Source organism: Limanda limanda, chromosome 16 (genome assembly GCF_963576545.1).
Source record: "Limanda limanda chromosome 16, fLimLim1.1, whole genome shotgun sequence".
Classification (NCBI taxonomy): domain Eukaryota; kingdom Metazoa; phylum Chordata; class Actinopteri; order Pleuronectiformes; family Pleuronectidae; genus Limanda; species Limanda limanda.
Genome location: NC_083651.1, coordinates 1564369 through 1586235, shown reverse-complemented (window position 1 = coordinate 1586235; position 21867 = coordinate 1564369). Strand labels below are relative to the sequence as shown.

Genomic DNA, 21867 nt, shown 5'->3' with positions numbered 1-21867 from the left:
TGCTGTGGTCCATTATGCAGCCATTTTGAACTTCACTTTCAAGATGGCAGGCATTTTTTGTTTTGATACATATTGTAGAGAAACAATTAAAAAAAAAAAAAAAAAAGTTGTCAAATTTGCACACACCTGCACCAAATGTCGCAAGTAAAAATAAACAAAAAACACCGCCCACTTAACGTAGCTAGCACTTGGTAACATACTAGCTGCCATAACACTGTCAAGTCAATTGAAAACGTGGAGTAACAAGTTCCAGCATCGATTAATGTTGAACCTCAGCGATCGTTGGCACTGAGCTTAAAGACGTCTGTGTTTCTTAAGATTACGATAGGAATGGATATTTCGACGTCTACCATATCCGTAAGAAGGAGCCTGTCCAGGATAGAGTGAGCAAAAAAAAGAAAAAGAAAGGAAATGTAACTTTGTCCCTTAGGATTAAAATGCGGTTGCTTCACAGAGTGGCCCAGTTTGGATCAATAGTAATGGCTCCAGTAGCTGTTTGACTATAGAAAAGGCTGCGTGATGTTCCTGCAATAAATTTGAAGTTCAAATGGAATCATTATTCCCGGGAACAACGTTGCCCCAGTATTTGCCAAGGTTTGATTAAGTCCAAGCTTATTTTACCTTTCTAATATTTTTCACCAAACTAAACAGTAAAAACAAATTTAGAGCTCTTGGCCATGTTCATCTGGTGAAATGAAAACATAGATTTCCTGTTTAAATTCAAAAGGCACAGTACATTAACATACAAATGATCCTCAGGTTATTCAATCAAGTTTTTCTCCCCCCCCACAAAAAGAACAAAAAATACTTTGAACAATGAAAGTCCGAGGTTGCTGTCGGACAATGCATGTCAGCATCCATGCTCGCTCTGAGGTGCGCACGTCTCTCAGCTCGGGGCGGTGCACGTGCTGGTGACTTTCCTTTCGCGGCGTGCTGCACTTCCTTTCTGAGAGAAGCGAATGGCAGAGAACCAGGGTTGGTAATGTACTGTGTGTCAGTGAAGCTACACAGGGAGGGTTGTTATGGTCTGGCTTGAGTTAACATGTGGTTTCCATTGGGTTTGGTTGGCATGGCAACCTATTCCTTAGGCGACTAGTTGCCCCACCAATCCACGCTGCTACCAGAGTTGCTGTAGTTTCCTCCATAGCTGTCGTTGCCGTAGAAGCCGCCGCCGCCACCGCCGCCGCCGAATCCACCTGGGGGGGGGACAAGGTCAAAGGTCAGACTCCTGGAAAAGGACTTTAAATACTTGCTGGTAATTTGGCTACTTGGGGAAACAGTCAAGACAAACAGACATATTAAGTGTGTTCTCACATGTGAAGAACACAGAGCAACATGAGAACTTGGATTCACAAATAATTAATAGAAGTCTATTTGCTCCATTTCTGGTCCCAATAACTCAATAACTAACATTTGAGACGGAGCACCACAACCACAAACTTCTTTTTCACATCGTCATTTGTAAAAAAAGTTGATTAAAGCTATTTTAAAGATCATTATTGGCAACTTTGTCGTTGCACTAAACAATTCCAGATCTACACGTGATTTGATTATTGCTTTTCAGTTGACAAATGTGAAACACAGATTTTTCCTCACCTCCGCCATAGCCGCCGCGGCTTCCTCCAGGGTTCCTGCCTCCTCCACGGCTGCTGGCGAAGCTCGCAGCGCCGCCGGGCGTCTGACGGTAATCTCTAGCTCCGAAACCGCCTGAGAACCTGAACAAGATAGGTTTTGTTAACGTTATGGTCCAGAATTTCACAAAGTACAAGTTGTAAAACCTTAACTCTGTGAATAAAAGATAGGTGGAGCCTGCGTGGCCTCAGACTTGCACCTGACGAGGTTCTAGCGCATGTTCTGAAACCAGATGTGTTGCTATGAGTGAGCGTTACCTCTTGGAGCGTCCACGGCCGGTGCCCTTGTGCTGGTGCTCGTAGGAGAGACTCTCCAGCCAGGGGGGAACCTCCTGCTTGGCCTCCACCAAGATGTCCAGCAAGTCTTTGGTTATGTTGCTGTTTTTGTCGTTAAAGAACGACGTGGCCAGACCTGCGCAGAGCAGAGCGAGAGAGATTATTTTCAGCCACTGAGTTTCATGCTCATAACAGCATCAGAAAATACAAATGAAAGCGTCTTACCCAGGTTGCCCACACGTCCCGTACGGCCGATACGGTGAACGTACTCCTCAATGTCACTGGGCAAATCAAAGTTGATGACGTGCTTCACATTGGAGATGTCCAGACCTCGAGCAGCCACCTGGAGAAGAAGAGTTGAAATGTGAGAATCAGATTATAGAGTAACACAAAGTCCAGGTTTCTTTTAATATCCACTAGTCGTGTTTTTAAATGGACCTTGAGTAAATAATTAACGTTTCCAATTTTGTAAATTTTTGTTGAAACCAATCAAATGAAAAAGTATATTTATAAAGAGAAAAAAAAACTATGCAGCCCTTTCGGGAATATTTCATGAGTTAGTTGCAACATCTTAAGAACGTTGAGATTTAACTCTATGACCTTGTGTTTTACAGAAGTAGTTATAACATACAGCTGTAGCCACTAAGATGGGGCAGCGTCCGGATCGGAACTGATTCAGGGCGTCTTCTCTGTCTCTCTGGGATCGGTCCCCGTGGATGCTGGTGCAGGCGTAGCCTTCGTGGTACAGAAAGTCCTCCAAGGCATCGGCTCCCTTCTTGGTTTCCACGAACACCAGAGTCAATGCTGCTTTTGCTGTTTGTTCAGAGAATAAAGAGGATGAGAACCAAGAGACCCGAGCAGAACTGAAGGGCATGGAACAGGAAGAATCCAGAAGACACAACGAGGGTAATGGATGCATGTCTGAACTAAGATGAGAAATCAAAACTGTGACTAGAAAGGTCTGAAAACCCAAGATCATGGAGTAAATCAAACAAATGAAAACTTAAAGAGGGAGACAGGCTCAGCCATTAACTGATCCCCCAAGATTCAGATTCTCAAGTTCATAACTTGAATCCAACTACAGTTGAGTCTGTGTTTTAATGAGGCTGAATTAGTTTCCTTTGTGTAGCAGCTGTTCTATGGAGGTCTGCAACAAACAATAATGTACAGGCACAAGATGCACAGCATTTAATGTTTGCAGAGAAAAGTTAATTTTCCCAAAATATTTTCAAACAAAGTGAAAATTAACAAGATCAATAAAATGTCTACATAATCATCAGTTCACATATCGGTCCCTAAGTTCCTCTAAATACATTTGACTCTTGGACATCAATGAGTAGTTATCTGGGATTAGGGTGAAAATCCTCTAATCTCACAATGTTAAAAAAAATGGACGCACACCAAAATCAAATGAGTTCTGTCCTGACCAACATCACATCCTTAAACAAAGTTTGGTGAAGATCTGTTCACTTATGTTTGTGTGATCTGCTTAACAAATAAACAAACAAGGTGGAAGCCATCTCATAGGTGGAGGTAAAAAAAAAAATATATATATATAGTCTGTTTTTTACAGACGTTGCCTGAACTTGATCTACAGAAACAGTTGCTGCCTTTAAATCTGTCAAAGACGCACGACTCATGGAAACTGAGCTTTCACCACAACCACCAGGACACATGGTCACGTTGAGCCACGCGACCTCACTGGTCACGATCCTACAAGCAGACTTCCTCCTCAGTTCTGAGAGGTCAGTGGACACCATGCAAGGTTAAGGCCATCATCAATCCTACTAGACCTTTTTCGAACTGAGTAAAGATTAAAAATAAAACATAAAAACTGGAGGCAGCATGTCCAGCAGGGGAACGAAGGGAAAGAATGGGCGGTGGGAGTCAGAGTTGAGTTATGGTACGTTCACACTTACCTGGTTTGTCTGGGGTCTCGACCTCGTCACTGGGAATAACTAAGATAAAACCAATCCGGACAGTAAACGTGAGGCTTCTCAGTACATACAGCTTTAGATCATCATAAGCACACCACATTAAACACCACATGTGGTTCACTACCTGCTCACCCAGCTGAATATTCGTATATAGTGTTTTGATATTTTATCTTTACTAGAACCAACAGCATTTACTAGAGATTAACAAAATCAATATTAGCTCGATATGGTGCAGACTGACAAACACAGGATGGTTGTTAGAGTCTAATTTGACATTCCAGGGCAGAAAATACTTCATGTGTTTTCTCTTCTCACCTGTGGCGTTGAGCAGATCCAAGAGGAAGGACCTCTTGTCTCCTTCTTCCACCCAAACCACCTTCTGGGTGATGTTTTCCGAAGTTGAACCTACGCGGCCCACTGCCAGGAAAATGTAGTCCTCCAGGAAATCACGAGCCAGAATCTACACGAGCAAACAAGTCAGATATTGAAGTATACAGACATTAATGACAATAAACAAGAGTGTGTAGACTCGAGTGACTTGTGTACCTGGATCTCCTTAGGGAAGGTGGCACTGAACATCATGGTCTGACGAATGCCTTTAGGTGGCATCGTATCCTGTTCCACAATACGTCGGATCTGTGGCTCAAACCCCATGTCCAACATGCGGTCAGCCTCGTCCAGGATCAGGTAGCTGCACAGACACATTCAGCTTGGTTAACAATTAATCAAGTGCCAGAATTAATCAAGCGTGAGTTGTTTCAGTTGGACTCTTTTCACAAAGCCCGGTGTTATACTTACTTGCAGTAGTCCAGACCGATCTTGCCCCTCTCCATCATATCCACCAGACGTCCAGGTGTGGCCACTAGAAGATGACAGCCTCTCTCCAGTTCCCTGATCTGTCCACCGATGTCAGCTCCACCATAAACTACGCAGGGACGCACACGAGAGCGATAGGCAACCTACAGAGTGGGAAGAAGAACCATTGAGAGACAAGATTTCCATTTATTCAATGTCATCCATTCTATGCTGGTGTATTGGCTCCTTCCAAACTAAAATCAAGTTTGATATGTTTTAAATTGGTGAGTGCATCAGCTTCTGAAGGACTCTGCAGTGAACAGCCCAAGGAGATACAGTAATGCTAGGTTAACATCGAAGGGCACTGTTCTTTGTGAATTAACCATGGCGAGTCAGTCTGTGTTCCTGCAGAGTGAGAACTCACCTTCCTCGCCTCGTCGTAGATCTGCAGGGCCAGCTCTCGGGTCGGAGCCAGGACCAGGGCAAGCGGGTACTGTTTGCGACGGCTGTACCTTCCGTTGTCCTGAGGATAACATAAATAATCTATACAAGAAGCCAGAAAGATAGAGCAGGACGTGTTCATTATTCTCTTTGCTCAGTACCTGTCCATTCTTGGAGGCCTGCAGAGCATCTCCTGGTCCTTCGGTGAAGATCTGACTGAGCACGGGCAGCAGGAAGGCAGCAGTCTTGCCAGAGCCTGAAACACAGCAGGGATCAGGTAAACCATCCATCTACAAGTACACTGACCTTCTGCTTCCCCCGTTAGGGTAAATTAATACAGATAACGCCACAATGAGCACAGATTGAAAGCATATAGAAATACACACCAGTCTGGGCGCAGGCCATCAGGTCTCTTTTGGACTTGATGATGGGGATAGCATATTTCTGAACGGGGGTGGGACGAGTGTAGCGACTCAGGTTGATGTTCGCCATGATAATCTCCCCCAATTCCACGTCATGGAACTACAGAACAAACACAGACCATCAGTAAAGAAATAAAAATTGTTTCAAATGAAAAGAAAATAAACAAGCAATGATTACAGACTTACACTATCAATATGAGGCGGGGCGTTGGACCCAGTGGCCTCCACAGGAATATCGTCATATTTCTCAAAGTTTATCCCAGTGTTGCTTGTAGAAAAAAGCTCCCTAGAATTAAAATGTTCGATTAGTTCAGGACTAATGCAGACGATAGGGTGGATGGTTATTTATTTATGAGCAGAATGGTTCTCACGCTTCCAGGCGCTCATTAGGAGGAGTTTGCTTGGACCAATCCTCACTGGAATCCTCCCAGCGGTTGTTTCCTCCACTTGAGAAGCCTCCGCGGTCATATCTACACCAACACATTAGGCACCATAGTTATCAGTGTGTACAAACTAACGAGCTACAGCTAAACTCTTGTCAGAGCACATTACTGTTTCCAGTTTGTGAGGCGACTTGAAATATTAGTTGAGTTATTGACTGTTACTGGCAGTTTGTTTATATAAAGTAATGGAAATACTCATTTTTATACAAATAACATAAGAAATACAGTATAGTCGTGTCAGATTACGTAGTGTAGAAACGTCACACACCTTCCCCTGGAGCCGCCGCCGCCCCCACGCTCATTGAAGAAGGTTGACTTGGACCTGCTGTCGGTGCGCCCCCCAAAGCTGTTGTAGGCAGCGTCCCTTGGAGCTCCTTGCCAGTTGCTGTCTTTGTTTTCAAAACCACCAACTCCTGTAAGGAACGGAAACGCACCCGTTAGCTACACCTGGGATTTCCCCTGTTTAAATTAACCGTTGATCATCACACGATGTCACTTTCTTACCTAAGTGGAGATTTCTGGGTTCTCTTTAAAGCTAAATTACCAAGAGTGGTTCAAAGACCATCGAGGCATTAATCTGATTTCAAATGTTCTGAAAGTCTGCTATGTTTATATGAACAGCTCTTACGTTATACTGTAAAAACAAAGGTTGGGGGAGGGCAAGGTTTCCATCTAAGGCTACACTGCCACCACGCTACAGCTTAAGTCAGACATGTTAAAGCATGACAGGTTTACCCCACCTGCATTTTGCAGTGGTTGATTAAAGGAGCCTCCACCCCTGTTACCACGGTAGGCACCGCGCCCACCTCTATCATTGTGAGGGGGTCCGCGACCTCCAAATCCCCCATTAGTGCGATTGTCGTGGAAACCATTCACAAATCCGTTGCTACGTCCTCCGTCCCACCCAGGTGAGTCTTCATGAGACAAGAGACAGAGAAGCGTGTGAGGGGAAGAATAAACTTCAACATGCGCATCAAGAACAATGTTACTGTAACTATTGTCTTTCTGTGCTAACCTGTTCAGCCTAATATATCATAATACACCTAGACCCTGGACTGAGAGTTTGAAACAGTGGTGTCAAGGGTCAAATGTTTATCATCAAATACAAGAGAACTTTCTACAAGCTCTACCTATGCTAAGAGAATTGATGGATATATTTATTATATTATTAACTTTAGGTAGAATATTAATTTACCACCCTAGACTTCTGATCTTAGACCTACTGAGCCCCGTCTCTTCCTGTATGAGACAGTTACCACATCGATCGACCCAGCTGTGGACACTGGCTGTGTCATCATAGCCATCGGTGGTGACACTGTTACCAGTGCAGACTGAGGAGGCTGGTGGGGGAGGGGGAGGTGGGACAATGGACGGTTAGCACGCCTAAAATCGGCAGTGCTAAGTAGCAGAGGCTGAGACACGTTAGCATCTAGAAGCAGGCCGGCCACACAGATCTGGTCTCCGATTATTCACACTTGAGTCAGCCAAGGAGCCGGTTCTAGATCTGTGGTCAGGATCTTAACTTGCACCCGTCAAACAGGTAAGTTTGTCCGAGTTGGTGCCACCTGCAGGTCAGCACAAGGAAAAGCCATGCTTCACACAGATCAATGTGCTGTAGACACGTCCACATGTTGCCTTGGCTTGTAGAAACGAGTCTTGTGTCCAAGTCATGTTGAAATGGTCACATCACATGAAGCATATAAAGGCATTCGTTTATAAACCACTTGCTAGTTTCACATGTATTTAGTGTCTTGGTTATAATTCACTATTCGGGTAAAGCTACCTTCGACAGTTTTAGGTCTTACAAGTATGAACTACAATTGTGGCAGCAAATGTCACACCTCTTGGGACAGAAGAATGCGTCCCCACATTTCCAAACAACGTCACAAGTTCCAATCCTACACGTTGGCTTCAACAATCTGTTTGGCTGAAAACGTTTCCAGCTCACCATCATCCATTAAATACAGTGAGCTTAAGATGCCAAAAAGGATTGAGTGCTCAACCAAACAGTCGCAGATGTCAATGTCAAACGGCTGTATCACGCCGATTTGAAATACCCATCAGAGAAAAGAAGGATGCTACCGCTGAGGAGAATTCAATCATGTGCCAAGGAGGTTTGAGTTTGTGCAGGTTTCTCTGGCACCAGCTGGTATAAATCCGTTTTTAAAAAGCCTGCAAACACTCGGGTTCAACTGGTTTATGTCAAAAATAAAGCTACATGGTCAAATGTGGAAGTGAGAGATGAGTTATTGATGAGGGTGAATGGATGTCAGCAGAAATGTGAAGTTTCTCTGCAAAGTAAAACACCCGTCTAGATTTCTGTACAGTGACTTACAAAGTGTTAAAAAGGCATAAGCATGTTGGTGCAGAGCGATAAGGTAACAGGTTAACAGCGACCTCATTGTCTCAATTTTATTAGTAGACCTCCACACCGGTGATGCAGCACAGAGTCTTTCAAACGACACCACCGACATGCATCATAAGCAACTTCATCTGCAAAGCTTTGCCAAACGCGGTGTTAGGCCCAGAATTCTGCTGCTTTTTGTGACCATGACAAGCAGGGTCACATTGATTACTCCCTAAGAGTCCAGCTGTCTACACTGAAACTCTGCCAGCGAGTCGATGGCATGGCATGCAGGTAGAGGTCAAGGTATACCACTTCTGTTTCGCCAGCCCCCACTGTAGGCATGGTAAAAGGCCAGCTCTTGAGAGGCCAGTCTTGGGTAACCTGAGCAAAAGTAGGGAAGCAGGCTATAAAAAGACTCACCCAATATTTCTGGCTCATGCAGAATGCGTGTTGGGCTTGACTTTACACTAATAATTACCAATCTTACAGTCATCCCATCCTGATGTAAAGTTACTGTTCTGCCTTTGCTGACACTCTGCCTGCCATGGTTGTGGGTACTGCTTAGGAGAAACTTGGGGAACATTGCAGGTGAAATATGGGCTTGAGTATACAGTGGGAAAACCATGGTCTGGTATGTGCAGCAAGAGAATTAACTCCTACAACCTAAAGGATATGGTTCATTGTGACTGCAAGCATTCCAGCAGAGAGAAGCACATCAATTAATCATTGGCCCATCATTAACTTTTACTGTGAAGTGCTTGGGTCTACCATCCAACCCTTTGCACTGGCTTTGCTGGTGTGTAAAATAGCTATTTCATGCATCTGGAAATGCAGGTTTGCCCTCAGCAAAAGCAGACAGAAGGGACTTACAGAGATTTACTGGTGCCACTGAATAACCGCACTGTATACCTGCGGAATACGCATTTCCTGCTGTGGAATAAGAAAACAGTCAAACGAGAAAAGGGTCAATGTGCAATAACACAGTACCATGACATTTTTAAAGACTGAATATGTCAGCCAAAAACATGTCTTCATTCAAAGCCTTTAAGAGGCTCAGCAAAGAACTGAAACTAGTTACAAAGACATTTTTAAAGTCTTAGATGTGGATATGGATATTCCCTGCATCAGAGCAGTCGACCGCTAACACTCGTTTACACATGGGAGACTGCACGAGGAAGAAATTACTTGCAATTCTGCAGGTTTTATAATTTATTTTCTTATTTTCTTCTGTGCCAAAATAAGGCGTCATGCACAGAATCAGAAATCACATTTGAAACTGCGTTGTCCCAATTTTTGGCTCAAGTTCAAAGTGTTGTCGACATTTGTCTGGTGTGCAACACACGTTGCTGCTTTGTTTTGATCTCCTACCATCCTCTGATGGGCTTTCTACACCCGGGGGGGGGGGCACCACCAGTCCAGCCTGTGGTGCTGGGACTGGATGAGTGGCCCAGTGACTAAACTCACCGTTTTTTGGGGCCTCTCTGTTCCTCAGGTGAGGTGGAATGTAACGACCTGGAGAAAAAGAAATATCAGGTGTCACCTTCAACTAAACCCAGAGATCAGACACTGCTGTTTACCAAATGCATTAGTATGAAAATCTACACCCAGACAAATTATATAATAATATATAGTGACAGAAAACTCTAATTTGAACATTATTCATTTGTCATTCAACTTATGATCAGTGCATTAATAAAAAATAGTTTAATTAGCTTTTTGTATTTACGTTTTATATTGCTCTCCTATGCATGTTGTATTTATTGCGTTTTTATGTTTCTATGTTCATTGTTTGCACCAATAACCAGAGCAAATTCCTTGTATGTGTGAACGTACTTTGCATTAAAATACTTCTGATTCTGATCTGTTTTACTTACGGCCGGTTCCTCCGCCTTGTCCGTCAGCAGAGTTCAAGTCTAGGGCAGAGAGCTGCAAAGAGGAAAAGGTTGCGAAACACAATTACTATGCTGTAAATAATATGTTATGAATATATAACAATCAATAAGGAATGACTTCGTGGTGCATCGTCATGGTGGGAACAAAGCTGTACAACTTGTTCTGATGCCATTAGAGGCGCCAACGGTTTAGTTAAAACAGTAACTTTCACACGTTCAGAAGCTTCAGTGTTAGATTGAGTTTCTACAACTACACGTTTCCTGGTTTATCTGAGACAACGTGGTTTGTCCGCGACCTTTGGAAACGTCTCCATCACCTGCTCGGTGAGGAGCCGGTGACAGATCCACGCACATTCCCCTGATCTGAGAACAAGGCTCCGGGTCCAACCGGCTCCGGGTCTAACCCGATCCGGGCTCAAACCGGCAGCACAATGGAGCTGCGTCGCCTGCGCGTCACACAATCAGGAAACCGCTGACCAATTAAAAATAAAAAAGGACAAAAAAAAGTGCGATTATCCAAGAAACCACCGACTGGTGATTCATGTGTAAAACCGACCTAAACCAAGATGGCTGGTGTTTGTATTTGTGTCGGGTCCTCTGATCTTAACGTAAAGTTTAGTCGCTAAAATCCGTTGCCAACATTTTGTCCTGCGCCACGTTTCAGGCTGAGCAGGCCCGATGCTAGCACGATGCTAGCACGGGACGCCGGCCGGGTGCGAGCTGCTAGCTAGCCCCGGTCCGGCTCCGGCGAGTTAAAACACGACATCACGACGGTAAAAGGTCACTGCGTCACTAAGTGAAGGTTTGTCGTCGTGAAAAAGGGAAGAAGTGATCGTGACGTAGGCTCGGTGCTCCGGCGGCGGCGAGCCTCCGCCATCACAAGCGGCTCTCCGCCGACTCCATTTTAGCAGCGTTAGCTTAGCACAGCTAGCGGCTCGCGTCGCGTCGAAACGTCGTCAGGAAGCCGCAGTGAAAGATCGATAAACGGGGTAAAATGGTAGAAAGTGTGCGAACTCACCTGCTGATCTAGACCGTGTGGATTATCAATGACCACATGACTCATAACTAAAGAGAGGATGGGGCTGCGCTGAGGAGAAAGGGGTTTCTTTGTTAGCGCCGCCGGCTCCGGTCAGACTGGGACGAGCTGCTTCTTCTTCAGGGGAACTGGAGCGAGCAGGCGGCCGAGAAACGAGATGTTAGCGGGGATCTTGAATAAATAAAAGACGTGGTTGTGAAGTGGTTCCGTGAGGACGTGGTTCCGGGAGGGCGCTGCAGAGACACGTTCCGCTGAATGGACCGAGGAGGAGTGAGAGCCGGAGCCAGGTAACGCGAGATAAAAGCCGTGTGACGTCACTCCGGGGGGCAAGTCTCGCGATAGTTCACTGCTGCTCCAGGGCTGAGTGACGCACATGAAGAGGATCACGTGTCTGGACCTGACACTGATCTGAGACCAGAACTTACACTGATCTGAGACCAGAACTGGACCTGAAACTGACCTGAAACTGATCTGAGACCAGAACTGGACCTGGAACTAATCTGAGACCAGAACTGGACCTAAAACTGATCTGAAACTGATCTGAGACCAGAACTGGACCTGGAACTGACCTGAAACTGATCTGAGACCAAAACTGGACCTGGAACTAATCTGAGACCAGAACTGGACCCTAAAACTGACCTGAAACTGATCTGAGACCAGAACTGGACCTGAAACTGATCTGAGACCAGAACTGGACCTGAAACTGACCTGAAACTGATCTGAGACCAGAACTGGGCCTGAAACTGACCTGAAACTGATCTGAGACCAAAACTGGACCTGGAACTAATCTGAGACCAGAACTGGACCCTAAAACTGACCTGAAACTGATCTGAGACCAGAACTGGACCTAAAACTAATCTGAGACCAGAACTGGACCCTAAAACTGACCTGAAACTGATCTGAGACCAGAACTGGACCTAATCTGAGACCAGAACGGGACCTGAAACTGATCTGAGAACAGAACTTGACCTTAAACTGATATGAGACCAGAACTGGACCTTATCTGAGACCAGAACTGGACCTGAAACTGATCTGAGACCAGAACTGGACCTGATCTGAGACCAGAACTGGACCTGAAACTGATCTGAGACCAGAACTGGACCTGAAACTGACCTGAAACTGATCTGAGACCAGAACTGGACCTGAAACTGATCTGAGAACAGAACTGGACCTGAAACTGACCTGAAACTGATCTGAGACCAGAACTGGACCTTATCTGAGACCAGAATGGGACCTGAAACTGATCTGAGACCAGGACTTACCCTTCTCTAAGACCAGAACTGGACCTGAAACTGATCTGAGACCAGAACTGGACCTGAAACTGACCTGAAACTGATCTGAGACCAGAGCTGGACCTGAAACTGATCTGAGAACAGAACTGGACCTGAAACTGACCTGAAACTGATCTGAGACCAGAACTGGACCTTATCTGAGACCAGAATGGGACCTGAAACTGATCTGAGACCAGGACTTACCCTTCTCTAAGACCAGAACTGGACCTGAAACTGATCTGAGACCAGAACTGGACCTGAAACTGACCTAAAGCTGATCTGAGACCAGAACTGGACCCTAAAACTGACCTGAAACTGATCTGAGACCAGAACTGGACCTGATCTGAGACCAGAACGGGACGTGAAACTGATCTGAGACCAGAACTTACACTGATCTGAAAACAGAACTGGACCTGAAACTGATCTGAGACCAGAACTGGACCTGAAACTGATCTGAGACCAAAACTACACCTGATCTGAGACCAGAACTGGACCTTGAACTGATCTGAGACCAGAACTGGACCTGATCTGAGACCAGAACTGGACCTGAAACTGATCTGAGAGTAGAACTTTAACTGATCTGAGACCAGAACTGGACCTGGAACTGATCTGAGACCAGGACGGACCACATAGAGATACCAAACGACCACCTGCAGACACCAAACACACACAGACACACAGAGTTTGCCACAAATTGATGCAAAAACTAATAACAGAGATGCTGAATGACAACATGAGGCAAAACGTAAAAACTCAGAGAAATAGAGAAGTTACATAAAGAGGAAAAACTACATCGAGCTACTTAATGAGCACTGAACAACCACTGAAGTGTTCAGGAAGGATTCAACCGGTTGAGGACTGAACACAAGATGCTAAAGGACTTTAAAGTGATGCAAATCAACCACAGAGACGTTTCTTGTTTTTATATATTTATGTATAAAATTAGTGTGTTTTTTTTTACAGTAGCCAGGTTTCTATTGTGTCATAATCTGTGCAACACAAAGCTGCAGATTAGAGAAGCCTTTATTATCTGTGTGTGCATTAACAATGAACCACAACTTGTTGAGAATGTGTGCCGACCCTCCTCTAACCACACAGCGTCAGATGTCCCTGAAAAGGTCACAAAGGTCAAACATAAGCTCAGTTAAAGCCTCTCGTCGACCCTCCCCCCCGCTCTGGCGCTCTGTTGTGCGCTCGCTCCAGCCGGCGATGCCTGTTCTTGTCATTTATCTCGTGCTGCAGCAGCAGACCATATGTCGCTGGGATAAGTTAAACCAGAGGGAATTGGTGAGTAGGAGAAAGGTCAACTTCTGTGATGACCGAGGAACCCCCCCCCCCCCCCCCACTGATAGTTCATGTTTACATGTTCACACCTTTTAAATTTGAATCTTTATTCAGTCAACGTGGTTCTGTCCTTTAGGTTGTGGAGAAAATAATTAATTTCAAATTACTTCTGCTTCATATTTCTTTTTCTCAAGTTTCACAGAGAATATTGGACTTTCGACTCGACTACAGTTAAGTGACAACTTTAATTACTTTGGATATTTTATTTATTAAATAAATTTAAATATGATACGATAATTAGGCAAATCATTTATTCAAATTACTAACTAAACAAATATTATATATGACAAGGAATCTGTATACTTATCTTTGGATTGCACATAACAAAAACAGCCTTTTATATATTATTAGTATTTCTTACTGTTCTTGTTCTGCTCTGTCACTTGAACTTTTCCTCCACAGAAGATCAATAAAGGCAAATCTGATTTGTCTATTTGAACTTTTACTTCAGGTTCAAAACTTCCACCACTAATATTTTCCTCAGTAACTAATCTTAGCAACGTCTCTGAGTATTTTGACGTCTACCGTTTAACTCTCGGCTCCGTGAGTCACGATCTGAGTCATGAGGCGACTGACGGACACCGAGCTGCACCTTCTTCCGCCAAATATGTTGCCGAACTCGATCCAGAGCAGAGGAGGTGGAGGTGAGAGCAGTTACATAAACACTTCCTTATGTAACGTGTTTAACTGCACCCGAGCACAAGCTTTTGGTTCCTGGGGCTCAATGAACATGTGAACTGTCTCAAATATTCCAAATAGAAAATACAATACAGACCTTTAATAAACATGCTCCATGTTCTTGGTTTTTTGTGCTGGACACATTTATATTTCACACTCGGAGTGAACCTGTGAAGCTCTGCCGAAGGTTCGAGCTCAAACACTCAAACTCACGTCATGTGGCTGCTTAGAGAACAGCACCTGTGAGTGACCATTCACTGGATTCAAATCAGACAACTTTATTGACAAACAGTAAAAAACAGTTATAAGAGAGATTCATTCACACACACATACACGCACGCACCACACACTCAGAAAGTTCATCTGTTGATTCTCCCCCCTCCCACGAGGCTGCTGTATCCCATAATGCACTTTGGACGTCACCAGCCGAACATGTACTCCATCGCTTTGGAAACTATGCTGTTGTCCTTCCGGGGCGTCTGTCTGTCGGCCACCACCTGAAGACGGACACACACGGGTTTATTCCTGAAGTTCCAAGAACAAATGAAAACCACTGCAGACTTTAAAATAGAGCCAGTGTGAGTCCTGGGGTCAGAGGTCACCTGGTAGTCGCTGCTGGAGCTCCTGTAGGCGGCGCTGAGCGGTCTGATGGCCGAGCGAGGAGTGGAGGGGAGGGCGGAGGAGACGGCCTCGCTGCTGTCCATCACACTCTGAGAGAGAGAGAGAGAGAGAAACGACATCACTCAGTTCAAGCTGTCACCTGATGAGCAGGACCAATCAGACGGCAGAGACACGTACAGACGCAGGCAGGTAAACAGACACTGACCTTGTCTATACAGGGCTTCACTCCCACCATGATGGCGTCGCCAAACACTTTCCCATCCTTCGACAGAGCTTTTCTGGACTGAAGCCTGGACTGATACTGAAGGTGCATCCAGTTACCAGGAGACGCCATCTGTCAACACATCAATATTTCCTTTAATACTTCAATGTTTCCATTATTTCATCCTCAATGTTTCTGTCCATGTATCTATCACCAATACATCTGTACGATCTGAGTTCCTTGAGTCCTACTCTACGTTGATTCACTGATCAAGGAGGCGACTAATGATCCTTGGTCGCAGCGGTGAGACAAACATTTATCTTGTGAGTGTATTTGATAGAGTTTCCAGTCACACACAGGCCCCGCCCCCGCTCACATGGACAGTGAGGCAGAGATGAGGGCGTGAACGAGGCGGGAAACTTTGAATAGTGGCAACAAAAAGTGTGAAAACAGGATTTCCACGACGGACCACTAATACAAAACAATTAGTGTCACTGCTCCAGGATCAGTTCAGAAGCAGCGGTTGGTTTGAACCGTGTCAGAGTCTCTGTCTGAGTGTCGTCCTCCAAACTGACCTGAGATCACTTTTAGGGTTGCAAAGGGGCGGAAAGTTTCCGGTTAGTTTCCGGTTAATTTCCGGAAACTTTCCACGGGAATATTAAGCTCGGGAATTTTGAAAAAAAAACAACTATGCAAATTAGACGCTGAGCAATAAAAACATCCTTCAAAACTCTATTTTAAAGATGTATGGAACGTTGAGTTTCAAGCCTCCACTGGTCATTCTTCCATCACATGCACAGATAACTCCCAGCATGCTTCACTCTACAGCAGGGCTACTGAGGCCTGCTGTAGAGTGCAGGACTAGTCAGGTAAGTTTCCATGATATTACTGGGAAAATATATGAGCATGCTGATTGAGGATTGTTCATCTGTTCATCTAGCCTATTTCCATTCATTTATCCATCAATTGTAAAATATGTTTACAGACGATTCCAATTGTTTGGCTAACTGTTTATATCTCTGGCATTGCATTAGTGTTTTTTTACAAACTTTTTTCTCATCTTATTCTACAGAACAATGCCACGTGCACTCTCTCATGTGTGGAGACATTTCACCTCATCCAATGTAGAAGGAAAGGCTGTGTACATTTGCAAATACTGTGCAAAGACCTATGTTAAGAATGACACAACGATGCAGAAGCATATAGTCAAGTGCCCAAAGTTTCCTCAGGGCTCAAATCAGCCTATGACAAAACAAAATGTTTATATTTATGTCTGTATATGACAAGGTAAATACAGTTAGTATAAATTACCCACAACATTTCCAGTTTATTCCCGTATATTCCCGTTTATTCCAATGGAAAGTTTCCAACTTTGAATATTCCCGGAATTTTGCAACCCTAATCACTTTACACAAGTTGTTACAACCTGAACAGAACTGAAGTTCACTTTGTGTTGTTTGATTCTCTCCAGAGTTTGAGACTCATATTAATTAAAGTTTATTACTCTTTGAAAGGAGGACCTTGCATGATGATGCTATAATATTTGTTGTTATACCAATAGTGTGACGTGGTTTCACAATGACAATATCATTTATCACAATGATTCCTGGGACAAAATATCGTCCCACAAAATGTGTCATTGTGACATGGCTCAGTTCATATTTTGAATAATGCACCGAGTGAGAGGTCTAGCGTTCAGTTTCCAGCTTCAGATGGAAACGTTAGTCTGGAGCCTGTCGGCAGGGATTGGCTCAGCTCCCGACGATGCTCACATGATAAGTGGTGTCGCTCATGAAAGGATAATTCAGCAGTCCTGGCACATTCCCTACACGAGCCACAGATACAACATGCATCCAGCGACTGATTCAGAAACCTAAACTGATCTGATATCAGTGCTCTGTCTTAAAGGTTCAGTAAATATGTACAAAGCCTCAGTTTAACTCATGTGCACAGACACTTGGACGCCACAGACATGTCGTTGTGTTACTTCTGCTCAGAGGAGTGAATGTGCGGTTGGTGCAGTTGTAGTTCAGCGGCTGAGCAGACAAAACCAGTTGGTGAATATGCTGATGTCAGCAGAGCCTCACATTCAACCTCAGTCCAACACACAGTCCAACACTTGCTCAACACTGTTAGGATATTCGTGAGGCTGTGAGAGAGCGTGTTTTCTCTTTGTGGAGACAACATCTTCCTTTTTACACATGTGCATACCTGAGATTACAGGTTTGAGAGCTCAGTTAACATGTGACCTGGGTCTCGTTCATGTGACACAGTTTGGGCTTCAGCTTGTTGTTGCTGTGAACAGCTTCAGTCTGACAAACATTAACGAGATCACATTTCGACTGGTCATCGCCTTTTCTGGGTTCAGAGTTCGGTGTTAAGTTGAGATGTCTTTGCTGAGGACAGCGGGTGGAGGACACATTAAGACATCGAGGGACCTCACTAAGACAGAAGGGTTCGTGTTCCATCTCACCGTGTGTTTGATGATGTTTCCGTACTGAGCAAACTGCAGCAGGATGTAGGAGGCCGAGGCTGGAGGGAAACTAACACACACACACACACACACTTATTAAACTGCATATACATGTGCTTATACTTGTTTCATACTCTTATTCAGCAGTGCATCAGTTTATGGAGGAATAAAAATACCCAAAGACGGTGACCCAGGTCTGATCCAGCTGATCGTCCGATGATAAAGATTCTCCCTGACTGTAAAACGGGTCCACCTGAGCTGGAGACAGACACAGCTGCTGCACACCTGGAAGGAGGGAGAGAGGGAGGGAGGGAGGGAGGGAGGGAGAGAGAGAGAGAGAGAGAGAGAGAGAGAGAGAGAGAGAGAGAGAGGGAGGGAGGGAGGGAGGGAGGGAGAGAGAGAGATGTTCACAAATTTGATAAGTTGAGCTGCGGTTGACTTTGCTAGAAACGTGTACATTCAAATGACAGATATTCTTCCAAATATCCAAGTATTAGCAGAATGAATATTGTTTTAAAGAATAATGCGCAAGTTAATAAATCTGACGATATTTGCTCGTTGTAGAAAGAGACTTGAATCCATAGTGTGAGAATTAAGTTCAGATCCAGTTCCCGATCCTTCAAGAAAAAAATCCCAAATTACGTGTACCTTTCTAATCTCTGTATTGTTCTTGTGTTGTTGAAGAGTTCTCCAGCTTTATACATGGAGGTCATAAAAAGGGAGGACAAGTAATCGATGTTAGTACTACTTGTGAGTTAGTAGTACCAGCAGTAGTAATACTATCAGGCTGTACCTGTTCCTGCTCCTGGAGTTGAGGGCTGACGTCCACACAGAGGTGACTGCATGACTGAGAAAGACTGAGAGAGAGACAGAGAGAGAGAGATTTAACACGGGTCTGAGTTTTAAAAAGAAAAACTGTGGAGTTGTGAGGACATTGCTTTGTGAGGACATTGTCTCTCAACTGCGTCGTGCAAAATATCAGTCACTAAAGACACTTATCTCTTCATGAGCTGATCTAAACCTGTTTCCTCTCGTAGAATATCTTTCCCTGAGTTTCTCCTGCTGATCCTCAAAGACTAGATCCTCTGAGATGTCTTTTGTTAAGATGACATTTCTGCTCCCAACCAAAACAAATGTGTCACTCAGGGAACTTTTGTCAGGTGCCACGTGCTAACCTGTCTGTGAGCACTGAGCGGCGTCCCTACAGACACCAGGTCATCACGGATACTGCGGACAGGTGGGGCTCCACTTTTGTCTTTGGGGGTGGGAACCACGGGCTGAGGGGCGGAACCTCCACATCCTAAAATGAAAGACGGGACACTTAAACAAATTCACAGAAGAAAACAACAATCAGCTGATCTGCAGGTGGGTGTGTCTTCCTGACAACCTCCGGGCGAACCTGAGCTCTCCAGGACGGGCATGCTGAGGCTGAAGGGGCGTGGCTGCGGAGTGGAGGGGGCCGGCAGGTCGCCCATCAGAAAGCCCGGCAGGAACTGAGCTCCGGAGGTGGGCTTCGGGGAGGTGGGAGAGCCCAGGGTCATCGGTTCAGTTCCCACTGACAGAGAGGGAGACGGGTGGTTTTTAACAAGCAGCCACAGACAGATCCGGAGGAGGAAGCCTGAGAGACGACGGCTCGTAACAAGAACTCTACTGAACATTTATCCTACGCTAAGAGACAGGGTTCATACACATTTTGACCAATGGATTTCCATGACTTTTCCATGACTTTAAACCAAATTTCCATGACCGAACATTGCGTGAAATCTCGGTGTATACGCGAAAAAGTGACAAAATGTAGTATTCAAACTAACAATGAGAATTCCAAGGCATACAGTAAACCTTAAATGACACAAACCAAAGTATGCCTGCTTGTATTTTGAGCATATTTCTTTAAAAATGTATGAATTATTTAAAACTCAGCGTAAATGAACTAGGGATGGGCATTCGATTAAATTGTCTTAATCAATCGTCGGAAGAATTAACGATCGATTTTTCGATTAATCATTCATATTTTTATATTAAAATTCACTATTTATAGCCTATATTAAAATGCAGTGAAAATAGAAAAAACAGCGTGTTTCCTCGAGTATTTATGCCCATCCCTAAAACGAACGACATGAAAATAAGAATATAACAAATTTCCATGACTTTTCCAAAACTTTTGGGAAATTATTTTTTTCCATGACTTTTCCAGGCCTGGAAAAACACATTTTAAAATTCCATGACTTTTCCAGGTTTTCCATGACCGTACGAACCCTGAAGAGATCGTCTGTAACTGAAGGTTGAGGAGAAGTTAGGCCTCAATTAGTTTAAACCACAGAACAAGGATATCCAGGACAGCAACTGATTATTATTTTCATCATTGATTCATCTGCCAATTATTGTTCTTCAGATTGAATATTAAAACAAAATGAGGTTTAGCCTGAAATGTCTTGTTTTGACAGCTGCCTATTATAACTATTACCGTCACTGATTCAATGATCAACTGTTTTATTGATTGTTCTGTCAATAAAAAGTTAGACATTAGATTTTCAAAAACCCCACAGGATGTAATTAAACAGTCATACTGTCAAAGTGTGTAAGGTTCAGACCAGTGAGGATGATGAGGTCGAGATTTATCATGGAGGTGAATCTAGAACTCAAACCCAATTTATTGACACATCACACTGTTGTCAGCACTTCTGATGGAAGATCACATTTCTCAATAATAAAATTAATTAAAAATACTATATAAAATCCAGACTAGCAGCAGGAAATGAAATGAAGGAATAATAAACTAAAAACACTAAAGTCTAACACAAAGGTAAAAACACATATTCATTAAATAACAGTCTGCAGGAGTTAGATAAATGTGAGAGATGATCGATTCGCTTTGGTAAAAGATTCAATGAAGACAGAACTTCTCAAGAGATTTGAACTTTCTCCTCCTTCACTTTTAAACTGTTGAACTTCGTCAATCAACATGTTGCAACGTTTATGATAAACCGCAGCTAAGAGCTAATACTGAGCTAACAGATTATTAATATGTAAATAGCATCAGATGAAAACTCAGTTACCTTGAAGCTCCATCTTCTCTGCTTCTTCGTTCAGGCCGCGATTTTCAAAAGTAGGAAATGACGCAAGGCACCGAGCTAGCTAGTTAGCGGGCTAACGAGGCTAGCGATGCTACGTGCTAAGCTAACACTCAGTGTCCCGGACACTCTCAGTAGGCGATGAATCTAATAACGTGAAGCTGAAGACTTCCGGTCAGTTTAAGAAGTTTAATATCTGCTCGACCTGCTTGTTTCACTGACGCTGGAGACGTGGTGGAAGCGCCGCAGCTAACACAGCTACTTCCGGCGCATTCATTCAGCGTCATGAGAAGAGGCGTCCCGGGAAGTCGCCTCTTAAGCGTAACTCATAAAATGTGTTTGTCTTTTTATTGAGCACATTTTAATTTCACTTTGTATTGACATGTGTGAATGATACATTCGGGCATTAATTTGAAATGAGTTGTACAATTAGTTTAGTTTAGCTTTATTTGGGACTCAGGTCATATCAGTATATAAATGCATAATAATACAGAACACACATATAGGAACACAATTATCACACTGTGTTTCCACAGAGTTTAAAAAACACAAACAGACCCTTTTTATTCACGATTTGTCATTTTGGAATTTGAAATACGAGTTGATAAACAGCTGGTCCCTTATGGTTTCAAAGGTTGCTCGACCTTACAGTCCGAATACTTCTTTAGATATTTCATGGAATTGATGTAAACGTTGGTTCTTCGAAACATGAAAAATAACTTTGAACTATTTAACAACAGGTGAATTAAATTATAAGATTAGATTAAACTTTATTGTCATTGTGCAGAGCACAAGTACAACGCTATTGAAATACAGTTTGTATCCAACCAGAAGTGCAAAGGCAGTATTTATACAGATAAGTGCAGGAAGTACTACAACTTCAGTGATGCTATAACTTACAATATTTACAGTGGTGTTCAGTTGCTATAAACAGATAAATACAGGTGAATAGTATAAATATATATGTTCCTTATATATCAGCAACAT

The 21867-nt window shown here is 43.8% G+C and overlaps 2 protein-coding genes across 11 annotated transcripts; both read right to left on the bottom strand.

Annotated features, from left to right (window-relative positions):
- Window positions 1-781: 781 nt before the first annotated feature.
- On the bottom strand, window positions 782-11489 carry ddx3xa (DEAD-box helicase 3 X-linked a). Of its 10 annotated transcripts, XM_061088278.1 has the most exons (22): window positions 11203-11489; window positions 10167-10218; window positions 9757-9804; window positions 9163-9222; window positions 8771-8863; window positions 8602-8673; window positions 6686-6859; window positions 6214-6358; window positions 5874-5972; window positions 5689-5788; window positions 5467-5602; window positions 5242-5336; window positions 5064-5162; window positions 4643-4803; window positions 4391-4535; window positions 4160-4304; window positions 3827-3865; window positions 2539-2720; window positions 2133-2250; window positions 1890-2043; window positions 1597-1715; window positions 782-1196 (listed from the first exon to the last, which is right to left on the bottom strand). In XM_061088278.1, the coding sequence occupies exons 1-22, from the start codon at window positions 11245-11247 to the stop codon at window positions 1093-1095; spliced, it is 2385 nt and encodes a 794-aa protein (XP_060944261.1). In that variant the 5' UTR covers window positions 11248-11489; the 3' UTR covers window positions 782-1092. The 10 variants fall into 10 exon arrangements, with proteins under 10 accessions (XP_060944261.1, XP_060944251.1, XP_060944255.1 ...); XM_061088268.1 differs by lacking the exons at window positions 8602-8673; window positions 8771-8863; XM_061088272.1 differs by lacking the exons at window positions 8602-8673; window positions 8771-8863 and having other exon boundaries at window positions 6752-6859.
- A 3286-nt stretch (window positions 11490-14775) lies between these two features.
- Window positions 14776-21145, bottom strand: nup35 (nucleoporin 35). Its single transcript, XM_061088290.1, has 9 exons — window positions 20866-21145; window positions 19209-19364; window positions 18985-19109; window positions 18603-18666; window positions 17986-18094; window positions 17810-17879; window positions 15340-15468; window positions 15116-15223; window positions 14776-15010 (listed from the first exon to the last, which is right to left on the bottom strand). The coding sequence occupies exons 1-9, from the start codon at window positions 20876-20878 to the stop codon at window positions 14933-14935; spliced, it is 852 nt and encodes a 283-aa protein (XP_060944273.1). The 5' UTR covers window positions 20879-21145; the 3' UTR covers window positions 14776-14932.
- Window positions 21146-21867: the final 722 nt, after the last annotated feature.

Bases quoted from the DNA above. Each gene is read 5' to 3' on its own strand.
- ddx3xa (XM_061088278.1), bottom strand. From the start codon at position 11,247: ATGAGTCATGTGGTCATTGATAATCCACACGGTCTAGATCAGCAG. The intron at 5,973-6,213 runs GTGTGTGACGTT...GTGTTGGTGTAG, and splicing joins GGCGGCGGCTCCAGGGGAAG to ATATGACCGCGGAGGCTTCT. The intron at 1,197-1,596 runs GTGAGGAAAAAT...TCCCCCCCCCAG, and splicing joins CCGCGGCGGCTATGGCGGAG to GTGGATTCGGCGGCGGCGGT.
- nup35 (XM_061088290.1), bottom strand. The intron at 19,110-19,208 runs GTTCGCCCGGAG...CTTTCATTTTAG, and splicing joins GCCCGTCCTGGAGAGCTCAG to GATGTGGAGGTTCCGCCCCT. The intron at 15,011-15,115 runs GTGACCTCTGAC...GTCCGTCTTCAG, and splicing joins GCTCCAGCAGCGACTACCAG to GTGGTGGCCGACAGACAGAC.